The sequence below is a fragment of the Sceloporus occidentalis genome, unplaced genomic scaffold, assembly GCF_023333645.1.
Source record: "Sceloporus occidentalis isolate IW3139 unplaced genomic scaffold, rSceOcc1.0.p SCAF_92, whole genome shotgun sequence".
NCBI classification, from domain to species: domain Eukaryota; kingdom Metazoa; phylum Chordata; class Lepidosauria; order Squamata; family Phrynosomatidae; genus Sceloporus; species Sceloporus occidentalis.
The window spans coordinates 3,568,514-3,581,775 of record NW_028317072.1 but is presented as its reverse complement, the minus strand read 5'-3'; the positions used below and the strand labels follow the sequence as shown (position 1 = coordinate 3,581,775).

Genomic DNA, 13,262 nt, shown 5'->3' with positions numbered 1-13,262 from the left:
CATTTTAGAAGTACGACGGACGATCCCACCTTCATGCTTCTGAAACAGTTCTACTATATTTCGCCCACGTAAGTGCCTCCGTGTGATAAGGTTCCTAGAGTTGGAAGGGGCCAAAAAGGTCATCTAAAAAAAAAGATTTGTTTTTCAAAAATAACAATTTAATGAATTAACTGTTAGATTTATTTTTAAAGCCTTTTTAATAATTCAACAATGGCAAATTATTTTTACTTTGACAATGTACTATTAATGCATTTGCACTAACACTGTTTCCATACTATTCTAGCCACTTTTACATTATGGTGGGTGTCTGACTGGGTAGCCTTAAGAAACCTTTTGCTTCTTTGAAGCCTTTTGGATCCTAATGGTAGAGCTGTTGTTTTTAACAGGGCAAGAAACAGGCCCTGCTAGTTGCACTGCATGTACCTGTCACAGTGGAGGCAAATAGCCAAGAAACTTCAGTGGCCCACCCATGTCATTCTTAAAGCAGAAGAGTCCTGCAGAGACAGATGCTTGTACTAGCATGTTAAAAGCTGTAAAGTTGTCACAAGAATGGGATGCAGAGTGTTTCCTTGTTCATCACATTGCCTAAACCTTAGGAAAAAGACAAAACAGATATACAAGAAGAAGGAGAAGAAAAAGAGGAGGAGGAGGAGGAGGAGGAGGAGGAGGAGGAGGAGGAGGAGGAGGAGGAGGAGGAGGAGGAAAATGATGTGCAGTGGGGATGGGAGTCATCTGCCCCCTCAGTAACTGTTGGATGACAACTCCCAATATTCCTACTGTCTGGGGCTGCTGGGACTTGTATTCCCAACAACATCTTGAGGGTGCCATTATGCCCATCATGGATGTGAAAGGACAAATAGTAGTAGAGAAGGTTTCCTGACCTGTGGGGGGCTGCAGCTTCTGTAAGATGTTTGAGACAGCTGTTTTCTTCTCCATCGTGGTTGAGCTCAAGTATTCATGGTCCAAGAGCTTTAGCAGTACATTCAGCTCAGGCAGGAGTTGATCCAACACTATGGGCAGAAAAGAAAAGCACAGAGTTGAGGGGGACAGGTGACAAGCTTCCTAAGATGTTGGTGAAGTGACCACATCCCAGTTTTCCAGATAAATTGCTTGTCTGTCTATCCCTTATATCATGGGTGGCAAGTGGGACTCTCCAGATGTTGCTGGGCTGTAACTCTCATCACCCCCCACTGGTGGCTATGTTGGCTAGGATTGATGGGAATTATAGACCAACAATATATGGAGGGCCATGTTTCCTACTCCTGTTTTAAATGCATGGACCACAACCTCTGACGCCATCGCCCCAGTTAGTTCTCTCGTTGTGCCTCTTCTTCTTGCTCCACTTAGCCAGAATCTGAATTGGTCATATACCAGCCAAAGAGGAAGTTAGTTGAAGAAATGGATGAAGGAACAGGAGGCACAACTACCATAACTTCACTCAGTACTTTAAACACTGGCATTGTCTTTAGGAAAAGATCTAATAACACTATATCTGGACATTGGGGATGAACAGGCCTGCCTATTTCCAGAATATATCAGTTTTACCTTTGTATATCCATATGTGTCCATACTGTCCCATTTCAAAACTAATCTGTGTTATTTGCTCTATTTCTAAAGCAAGCTGCTTTAAATATGCATTTTTCCTCAAAAAATATGGACTTCTAATGTGTATATTCTCTTAAAGGATGCAGTTCTAAGTCTATTTTATCACAAAATAAAACACACATCAGGGACTTGTAGCTGGTTGCTTCATGGTCTGTAAGGCAAGAGTGGGTATCATTTTGTTCTGATTAATTATGAATACGTATATCAAAATTCAGTGGCAAGTCCCCCTTAATATATGCCTTGTGTCTTTGTGCTCCCCCAGAAATGCCACCTCCAACTAGATGGAGATACAGTGTCTAATCAGAACTTGATTAAAAGCTCCAACAGCATTGCTTTTGGAAGTTGTATACCAGGATCTAGCAACCATGGGCCTTCTGGGTATTGTAAAGTCGAAGGCTTTCATGGCCGGCATCCATAGTTTTTTGTGGGTTTTTCGGGCTATGTGGCCATGTTCTAGCAGAGTTTCTTTCTGACGTTTTGCCAGCATCTGTGGCTGGCATCTTCAGAGAATTGAGAAGATGCCAGCCACAGATGCTGGCGAAACATCAGAAAGAAACTCTGCTAGAACATGGCCACGTAGCCCGAAAAACCCACAAAAAACTTCTAGGTATTGCTGAACTAAAGCTTCTACCAATCTTACATACTTGTGATGTTTACTACTAGTGTTAAAGTGAGTTGCAGTCTAATGACATCTGGAGAAGAGCTTGGAAAAGTTAGGTTTTTGGATCAAAACTCCCACTGGCCATGTTTGCTGAAGGATTTTGGGAGTTGTAATTGAAACAGTAATGTTTCCAAGCTCTAAGGGCCACCAGTTGCCTATCCCTGCTTTACACAAACCAGTTCTCCTGGAGGATTACTTTTACATGCTCTGGACTCAAAGCCAACATCTATTTTATCACAACCTCTGAAGAAGAGAAGCAGGAAGGGATCTCCCAAAAATAATTCTGTAACACTGCCAGTTAACATGCCCTGACACATTTTCCTGCCCCACGCCTACTTCACCACTTTAACATCTTGCATCCTTCAATTATTATGTCTTCTTTAAAAGGCTCTTCCCAATATTTATTTTTCCACATCTCAACATGGACAAAAATCTTCAGTTGACTGGCTAGGAAAAACAGAGGTCACAGCATAAGCACTGGGCAAGGTCTGCTTGCACTTTTGCACATCCCATGGGAAAAATACACAGGCTAGAGCACAATCCATCCACCCAAAAATAAATGACACATTTTGTTAAAATGTTCTGTGGTGGCAGGTGAGGGAGAGAAGTCATTTCTGGCAAACTATAAATGGAGAAGAGAGGCTACAATTAATTTCTTGAATCCCAGCTCAGCCCGTTTTAACTTGACATTCTGCTGCACACAGGGGAATTGACTGACGGGAGGATTCATGCTCAAAGCTGGTCTTTCCTGTCATTGTTTATAAATACCTTTCTACCTCTAAGTCAGCTTCTTTATCCTCCCTAGTCTACTCCCATGTTTTATTTTTGCAGGTACCCATTCACTGATTGTATACAAGTTACCTCTTTGGACTATGATCTTAAAAGAAACTATTCAGGAAGAAACAGTGGAATTTTTCCAGAGTATGATATGACCTCTCTTGCCAACTGGGCTCAGTTCTCAGTTATCCCATCTATTCAAATGGGTGGTATTACATATAATATATGCTCCAATATAACTTCATTAATAATTGGCCCTTTACTTAATCCATTCTTGAATATCTGAATTAACAACAAGATAGTCATCTCTTTCTTTCAGAGTTTTTTATTTTGAACAAAAGCATTGTCCAGATACACTATTTTTTTAACAGAGATTAGCCAAACAGATCTTACTAAACGTGCTGAAGAAAGGCGCTCAGTAACTGAATGAAATGAAAACAGGAGAAGCAATCCATGAGCCAGGAGAGAAGGCTGAAACTATCAGGAATATGGCATTTGGATGTAGAGAGATCTTGTAGCACTTTTGAGACTAACTGAAAGAAAGAAATTGGCAGCATGAGGTTTTGTAGACTAAGGCGGGTTATAAACCGCCGCTTTGAGGCGGTCTGCCGCCGCCGCCGTTTGCTCTGTGCGGGAGCTGCAGCAGCCACACCGCGCGGCTCCCGCACGGACCGAAAAAGAAGCTCCAAAATGGAGCTTCTTTAAGCGGCGCCTCTATGACGTCGCGAGGCGCCAGGAGCGGACTCGCGACGTCATAGACGCCGCGACACGTGCGGACGCACAGCGTCCGATACGTAAACATGGCGGCCCCCATGTGGAAGGGGCACCGCCATGTTGTACGTATGGAATACGTACTAGGGTTAGGGGGGTGCGGAAGCACCGCCCCTTCCTAACCCTAATACGTATTCCATACGTATTTTTTGGCAGTTTGTAACCCGCCTAAAGATCCCAAACACACTGCAGAAATAATCCAGTTTGAGACTGCTTTAACTGCCCTGTCTCAATGCTAGGGAAATATGGGAACTGTAGTTTATTATGGACCCAGAGCATTTTCTGATAGAGAACACTAAATGTCTCACAAAACTACACTTCCCAGGATTCACTAGCATTGAGCTGGGGCAGTTAAAGCTGTCTCAAAAACTGGATTATTTCTGCAGTGTGTTTTGGACCTAAAGTCTACTTCCTCAGATGCATTTGGATGCACTCAAATGTAATATTACCCTAACGTTGAAGTCTTAAAAGATTTAGCACTGGCCAGTTTTCATGAAATTTTGGTAATGTATAAGAGGCTCTTCCTAACTGTATATTTTCCCTTCAGTATTGCTTTCTTTTGTCCTTATTCAGTTTTTAGTGTTGACATGTTCAGGACTCTTAGATGCAGCCATAATGGCTGAGCATCAGACACTATTTCACACCACAGATATGAATGCAGGCAAACTGTTAACACTGAGAGAGGGAGGGGGAGTTATTTCTTGTGAAATACAAGCCTTCTAATGGAATTGCTACATGCATTTTATGAAATGGGACTGACAAGGACCATTATGAAATTAGCATTTCAGGTCTCACTTATTTAAACAAGAGAGAGCCAAGTACAAGCCTAATGGTATTGCTTAACTCTGGCTAAAAATGGAAATGAACATATCATTGATGACATCATCATCTACAGCACAATATAGTGCACTTTCTTCTAATAATCAGTTTCTGCATCCATGGACCATTCTATCCAACCTTTCTTTCTTTCTGGCACTGCAAAAGACAACAGCCCTGATTTTTATAGTTTTTTGTGGGTTTTGCGAGCTATGAGGCCATGTTCTATAAGAGTTTATTCATGATGTTTCGCCAGCATCTGTGGCTGGCATTTGAAGATGCCAGCCACAGATGCTGGCGAAACGTAAGGAATAAACTCTTATAAAACATGGCCTCATAGCTCGCAAAACCCACAAAAAACTATGGATGCCAGCCATGAAAGCCTTTGACAGCCCTGATTTTAATTTCAAATAGCAGAAGCTTAGAACACAAGGGTGCTAGAATAAGTAAAGCAAAATCATTCGCTCAGGTTCCTGAAGCCTTGAGGCATATTTATAAAAGTTATACAGTGCAATTTCCATGTTGGGTGATAATGTCCAAAACTTGCGAAATACTGGAAGAAGGTACATATAACAATTGAAAAGATGTTAAATATAAAGTTCAAAATGGAACTGGAAGTTTATTTACTAAACATGTTAAATAATTTACCTTCTCAGATAGAAAGGAAATATGGAAGAGTTATGTTGTATTTGGTTACAATGGGCAGGCTGACTTTAGCACAGAATTGGAAAAATCAGGAAGTACCAAAGATAGATGAGTGGATATTAAAAGTTAATGACATAGGAAAAATGGATAAACTAACTGGTTACTTAAATAATAACGATATTGAAGATAGGGAGGAGGAATGGTCTCCAATAGTGGAATATTGTAAAAAAAAAAAGATGGGAATAAATAAGCAGGAGTATGTAAATATGAATTGTGGGCAAATTTAGGACAGTATAGAATTTTGTTTGAAGAAAAAATAATGAAAAGGACTCTAGAAGAATAAGGGAGCTGAGGGAGTGGACACAAATTGAACTTTATGGAACTCATATTATGTGGACATGTCTAAACGGGGTTATTTGTACTTGTACAAATGATCACAACTATTGTATATTCTTGTTTTGTAAATCATTGTTTTAATTATTAATAAAAAGTTATATAGTGCAATTAAGTTTTCTCCTATGGATTCAGTCATGTCCTAATATTCTAAAGCAGTGCTTTGCAAGCAGATCAGATCAGCTGGTGACTCCCCCCCCCCAATGTGTGATGGACCAGTATCATATCTGTGCCATATTATTATCTTATTAGTGCAGATTCCTGCCAACTTGCCATAGACTAGTAGATGATGACTCACAGACAACCACCAGTCCACAGACCAACACTTTGAGTAGCTCTGCTCTAAAGTTCCTTTTTCATGACTTTTCGGAGGCTATTTCTGCTTTAAGTGCCCAGCCTAACACTTAGGAAGCCAGTATTCACCATTATTTATAACAGAAGCTTTTGATAACAAGGATGCATTGCATTTTCAATCGCTACTAACTGCAACACAAGGCAGTACTGTATATGTGATTGTTCTAAGGGGCAGGGGATCAGCATATGGAACAGAAAGAATCTCTGAGCACTCAGAGATACACCAAAGTAGCACTTGCCATCCAATCAGATCCAAGAAATTTTATTTCTCATGTCAAGTAGATTCTGTGAGTTCTAGTAAAAAATAAATAAATAAAATTCCCCAAGCCATTGTGACATGATTTCTCACATTACACTTGAGGGTAGTATGAAAGCCAGTATCTTGGGGAAGCATGTTTGTAGTGTACAACCCAAACTACCCCTTATTTCGAAAGGGAAATCATGGAGCTGCACTGGCCCATTTCCCTACCCATATTTGGCCATTTCATACCCTTCCCATTTCAAAGATGCAAACTTGGGCACATGTAGCCAAGCAACATCAGAGTGTGGTCAAGATAACCAAAGTTATTAATGTGGAAGTGCAAGCAAGATAGGAGAGGATGCAGCAGTTTAGCTATTGTCTTTCCTTTCCCCATTGCCAAATTAAATGAATGCAAAGCACTTTTGCACATTGTACTCAGTTTGTAGCAACTGAAGTAAGCTCAGAGCAAAGAGGAAAAGTGGGAAGAGGACAGAGAAACTAGAACATTGTAAAAGCAGTTGAAAAGATGGGATGACAGAAGCTTGATCAAGATTGTCCCTGCCAATTCAGAACAATTGGAAGATATGTAATCTGCTCCTTCATTCCAAAGCCATCGATAATTGAGTCTTAAGTGCCACACAGTCCAAATAAGCCACAGGACTCAGGAAATGCAATTCTAACCTCACTATGCTCATTTAAGTTACAGAAGCACAGCACCTCAAATAAATATCCAAACTCTGTTTTCACCTTCACATGAATGAATGGAGGTGGGGTGGGACACTTCTTCTGACCTTTCATTAATACACAAACCACAAAAGAGTATATGCATGTACAAACTGCACAGATAAAGAACAACATAGAAGTGGGAACCTATACGTCTTTGTTCATTGCCAGAGGGCCTACATCTCTACTAGCTTTTGCCAACCTCGGGCCCTTCAGATGTGTTGGATTACAATCCCTATTTTCTTCAGGCTGTCTGACAGATCTGGAGGATTCCAGGTTCATGAAAGATAGTCTATGCATCACACATACAGAGGCTCTGTTTGGATCTGTGGTGGAACACTTAAAGACTAAGAGCTAAAGCAGGTGGATTCACTGAAAGTGTTATTGTCAACTTAGGGCTGCATTGTTAATGTTCTACATACTGAAGTTAAATTGTACGCGGGATACAGACGGGCAGGGGAAGACGTCTTGGAGGTGTATTCTGCTGAATACGGAGCCTCCAGACCGCCCGCTCCGGGGGCGTGGCTCAGGTGTATGGGGCTTCCACATGGGGGGCAGTGAAGACACCTCACCTGGGGCCGTTTCTGACCCGCAGTTTCCAAACCGCCGCCTCGGAGGACGCTGCAAAGAGAGAGGCAGCTTCCTCACGGGCGGCCAAAAACGGGGCTTTTTTTTTCTTTTGCCGGCTGGCGGATGCGCAGCTGCGGCACTCAGCAGCGGCGGCAGAAAGCTTATGTGCACATTTAAAGCGCCCAAGCCCCTTTAAAACTTTTTCCCTCGCCCTGCCCAAGAACAATGGTGGTCTCCTGCCAGCTGGTGATCAGCTGGTGTTGGCATCCTTGTCCGCTTGCACGTTGCCAATGTCACCAGCATCATGGATGCCTCCTCTCCTTTGGTCCCCACGCTCTTGCTGAATCTGCAATGCGCAGCCACAGCTGTCGCCGCTGCCACCGCTGTCCCCCTGCCATCCCCCATCACCTCCCTTGTACATATGTAAATATTTAAAGTTTTAGGGGTTTTTTATTGTTAGGTGAAAATGGCACAGGAATGTGTGTAGGGGTTCACTTTAAATTCCAAACTTTCCCCGATTCTAGCAGCGCATGCGTACATGTTGCTCTAGGGTTAGGGTTAGGGTTAGGGTTAGGGTTAGGGTTAGGAGTCTTAAAATGCGCTGCAGCTGTGCTGCAGCTTCCATACCTGCATGGCAGCTGACGCTGCAATTAAAGCCTGACTGCAAACTGCGCATGTTCCAAGACCCCGACTCATTATGTGACGCAGCAGACACGGAGCTTTTAAATGGGCAATTTAAATTAGCAGCGTAGCAATTCTGGTGTACCGGTGCAGCAGCTTACAGACGGAGCTGCGCAGCTGCGCATCATACAGAAAAGAAGCGGGGAAAAGCAGCACCTTTTTAATGCCGCTTCTTCCCGCTTGGGGCGTGTGGGCGGCGTGTTCATGGCGGCATTCAGGTAAGGGCCGTCTGAAGGCTCTACCTTCATGACGTCATGAACACACCCCTTTTTGCCCGTCTGTATCCCGCCTTAGGAACTCTCAAAGGATAGAATAAGGAAGCCGGTCAGCTTCTAAAAGTACAGAACAGAAGGGAATCAAACTTTAAAAAAATGATGCAAGCCACCACCACATATGTGCCAACATGATAAGGAGAACTAGAAAAACCTGCACTGAAGCGCTAGCCTCATAACTCTCTATGATGTGTTCCTTGCAGTCATCACTCACCAGGTGTAGGATGCAATGTTCTGCATGGATCTCACAATACTACCACTGCCACATACCACCAAAACATTAAAAAAGACTCACAAGGAAAGATCCCAAAAGAGACCTCCTGGATGCAAGGACAATTTAAATGCATCACATTTTAGCTGATTGTTAAACACAGATAGATCTAAGACAGCTCTGGCCACCATATCCCAAGGCAGAAACAAGAACAGATCATTCAGCATACTCTGGAAGTGCTGATCTGCTTGAATCCAGAAGGTGTTGCTGTGTGCCTTCAAGTTGTTTCCAACTTAGGGTGACCCTAAAATGAAACTATCATGGGGGTTTCTTGGCAGAATTTGTACAGCAGGGATTTGTTCTTGCCTTTCTCTGAGGCTGAGAAAGTATAACTTTCCCTAAGGTAATCCTGTGGGTTTTCATGGTTGAGTGGGTATTTGAATACTGGTCTCCAAAGTTGCAGTATAACTCTCAATTTGCTACAGCACACTGGTTGTCTCTGGTACAGCACTAGAAAAATTACTTTTTTGGACTAGCTCCCAGAATTCCTCAGCCAATAACTGTGCAGACAATGCTGTAAAAAAAGTAACTTCAATGCTCTGCTTACTGATCTCAAATCAGACTGAAACATTAACCAGGTAGCCTTTTGCTGTGAGTCACAACCTGACTAAGGTAAGTCCCCTACCAAGGTCTGGGTTTGAACAAGGGGAAATCTCACCACAGGGAGTAAGCTCTCAGCAGTGCTGACCACAATGGGAATTCCAAAGCACTGACTTATGGCAATAATGAAGATTCTTGGACTACAACCACACATTCCTACACAAGAACTGCAAGAACAGAAGGATTTCAGTCCTCTGAATACGTTTGGTGAGAAGCAAGTGAACAGACACCCTACAAAGCTATTCACCCATGCTGATTCATAAGATACAGGCATCTTTACAGCGATGCTCATGTGTCTCCCCCAGAGTGTGGCCTCTCTTGGGATCTAAAATAGACCACTTTAGGAATTTAAGGGACAGAGCAACCTCTATAAAACAGGTGTACCTGCTTTGTTGGAGGACGACAAATGTGTTTGTCCTCATGAGGAGAGAAGAGGAACACAAATAATAATGGGTTGTAGCTGCATCTTTCTATATCATTCCTGAGCAAATTTGTATAAGGAATAACAGAGGGCCTAAATCCTGATCTCATATAATCTTGGAAGCTAAGAGGGGTCAGCCCTGGTTAGAACTTGGAGACTGTCAATGGATTCTAGGTACTATGTACTATATTTTAGAAGAAGGAGCTAGCAAAACCACACCTGAGTATTCCTTGCCTAAGAAAACCCTATAAAACTTGCAGAGGTCACCATAAGACAACAGACAACTTCAAGGCACCCTAACAGAAGGCCTTGTATAGTTTTGGGATTACACAAAACCTAGGATAACATGAGATAACATGATTCATAAGAAAGGATAATAATGCTTGGTAAGGTAGCTAACAACACTTCCTTTATGTGGTGGTGGGATTGCATGATCGTGCAAGAGACTATGCTAGCAGCAGCAGTACTGCTCATAGGGTATCCCATGTCAGACAGGCATTTGCTGAGGAGCTAGACTCAGTGGTGAAGTTGAAAGGGCCAAAGGAGTGACCAGAAGCTGCTCCCGCTCCAACTGCCCCAAGATCGTGGCAACCAGATGCCACAGTCCCAAGGTGCCCACTGCTGCGGTCCTGAATGGGCTGCAAAAAAGAGCGATAAGAAACTGCTTCTTTTGTGGCAGGTTTTGGGCCACATTTGGTGGCCCCGGTGCGGCCTCAGCACAACCTCTGAGTGATCCAGGGGTGTGCATCATGTGCACGCCCTGCCCCTGGATTGGCACGACCGTGGCCATTTTGAACCATCTGTTTGAGGCCTCAGGGTCTTAGTGCATTACAAAAGAAAGATGAGATGCAGAGAGACAGAAGTGGCTTTTTAAGACACAAAATATGGCCCTAAATCTGTAGTTGATGATGAAGACATTGAAATAGTTCAAGATTTTCCATACTTTGGCTCAGTCATTAATAGAATGGAGACTACAGTTAGGAAACCAGAAGACAAGGAGCAGGACTTGGAAAGGTAGCTATGAAGGAACAAGACAAGATCCTGAAGTGTCAAGATATATCCCTGAATACTGGTTAGGATTGTCTATGCCATCATATATACTATCTCTATGTATTTATTACTTTTTATAGAGAGTATTTATACCTGTTAATTTGACAGTTCCCAGCCTTCATGCATACAGTCTAAATAGGACATGAAACACAAGGACAAAGAAATGGCACTGGTGGTGGTGATTAAATCCAGCAGATACTGCCAGTTCTTTTGTCCCTCCCAGACCAGGGTAGCAGCAGTTGGGATGGCAGGAAGCCCTTTCAAAACAAAACAAACAGCTTCATTTATATACCGCTTCATACTGAAGTGGTTTACAACTGTAAGCGAATTGCCCCCAACAATCTGGGTACTTTCATCTGCTTCTGGGCATAGGTATGGTGGAACTGTGCCTCCTCCTCCTCTTTATTCTTCTGTCCCTCCACTGCTAGGGTAGTGGCAGTTGGGATGGAGGGTATATACATATGTATGGTTGCAAATGCTGGACAGTGAAGAAATCTGATAAGAAAGAAATCAACTCATTTGAAATGTAGTGCTGAAGAAGAGCTCTACAGATACCACAGACTAAAAAGACAAATAAATGGGTCCTAGAGCAAATCAGGCCTAAACTGCCCCCAGAAGCCAAAATGACTAAATTGAGACTGTTGCACTTAGGCCATATCATGAGAAGTCATGAATCAAAAGATAATAATGCTTGGCAAGATAGAAGGCAGTAGGAAAAGAGGAAGACTGCATTCTGAATTATAGACCCAATCAAGGAAGCTACAGCCCCGAGTCTGCAAGACCTGAGTAGGGGCATTGATTGAGTTACATGGAGGTCTCTCATTCATGGGGTCACCATACACTGAAATCAGCTTGATGGCAGTTAACAACAACAAGGTAGAAGGCAGTAGGAAAAGAGGAAGATTGTGTTACAGGTGGATTGACTCAACCAAGGAAACCATGGCTCTGAATTTGCAGGACCTGAGCAGAGCTATTAATAACAGGGTGACTTGGAGGGTTGCTATAAGTTGACTTTGTCTTGACTGCAATTAAAGACAGCAACAAAACAGTCCACTATCTATAGTTTTTTTTTAAAGTAAAACACACACACACTATAGTCTTCAAGTAAGCCTCACTCCTCACTCTGAGATTTCCTTCTATATGGCTTTTCCCATCAGAGTGAGGCTGTTCACATGGTCCAGACGTTGCCTCCCTCAACCATGAGACTGCATCCAGTGTGTGTGTGAAAAAGAGATAGAGAGAGAGAGAGAGAGAGAGATTTAAAGAATATACCACTGCTGTTCAAAACTTGAGCTAATATTCACAGGAAGACCCAATACATATTCAGCTACTCCCTATTCGTTTTGTCTTATCCCCCTCCTCACAACTGGGAGCCAAAGATTTCTGGTCTCCTGTTGCTGGGAACAGGTTTTTAAAGCCCAGTTCACAGCATATTCAGGATGCAACCATCGTAAGCCTTTTCCTGCTGCCTCCACTGATGCACTTTTATCTCCACCAGCCTTCTGTTTCCTCCTCCCTCACCAGGGCCAAGCTAAATAGGAGATTGTCAGCTTAAGGGGGGGGGGGATTATAAAGAAAGCAGACCCCAGCAAAGGGATCTGGCACTTCTAATGAGGGGTTACACCTAGGAGTTGCCTACTTTTCGTCTTAAGACCATGGCATGGAGGGTGGGTGGGGGATGATGAGGTGGAGCCGATCAGAATCTGGCAAGCTAGGAAACAGTATTGACAGCAAAAGCATTCTGTGTACCTAAAGTGCATGGCTATTAATTGCACATAATGATCCAGCACTGTCAAGCAATCCATCCATGCAGTGGATAGAACCCCATAAAGATATACACAACACAGTCCAGGATGACCAAATATATCCTACAAGTTGCATGCTAAGGTGACCTATATATACACATGCATGCTACTTTCAGAAACTTCTGTCCTCCTGAAGTCTGTAAGAAATAAGGTTGCCAAATCAGGATTATTCTGGCCCTGAGCTTTCAGGTCAAAATCTAGGGATGACTCCCTTGTGAGATTATGGGAGATGGCTCTGGCAATATTACAAGGAGCAGCTCCTGCTAAGATCATTAAGCATGGTAAGTTGTGCATCAACCACAGATGAACATACTATACCATTTAATTAAGAAAATACCAAGTCTAACAAATGAGGAAATATATCTATATATAGAAAGACAGCACTCTTGCCCTGGTATTCCTTCCCCATGCCCAGAGAACCAATTTCCGTCCCCATACCCTTGCATAAGCATATATGTGCATATGTGTGTGTGTATTTTATAACATGTAAAAACCATGATAGAGGTAATAATCTCCTAATACTCTTTTGTTTACCTCTTTCAGCCAAATACTTGGAAGTAACAACTTATACAAACTGGCCTGGCCAGAAAAAAGTATATTTAAAAA

At 42.7% G+C, this 13,262-nt stretch overlaps 1 protein-coding gene across 2 annotated transcripts in view; it reads right to left on the bottom strand.

Annotated features, from left to right (window-relative positions):
• Window positions 1–13,262, bottom strand: part of LOC149284487 (actin filament-associated protein 1-like 1) — a 102,533-nt gene that overhangs the window by 43,475 nt on the left and 45,796 nt on the right. Inside the window, exon 2 of one of the 2 annotated variants that reach the window (XM_089496680.1) lies at window positions 882–1,010. In XM_089496680.1, the coding sequence (XP_089352806.1) occupies window positions 882–1,010 (129 nt within the window). Of the gene's footprint in view, window positions 1–881; window positions 1,011–13,262 lie in introns of those variants that run through there. The other variant, XM_089496681.1, reaches the window with a different exon arrangement.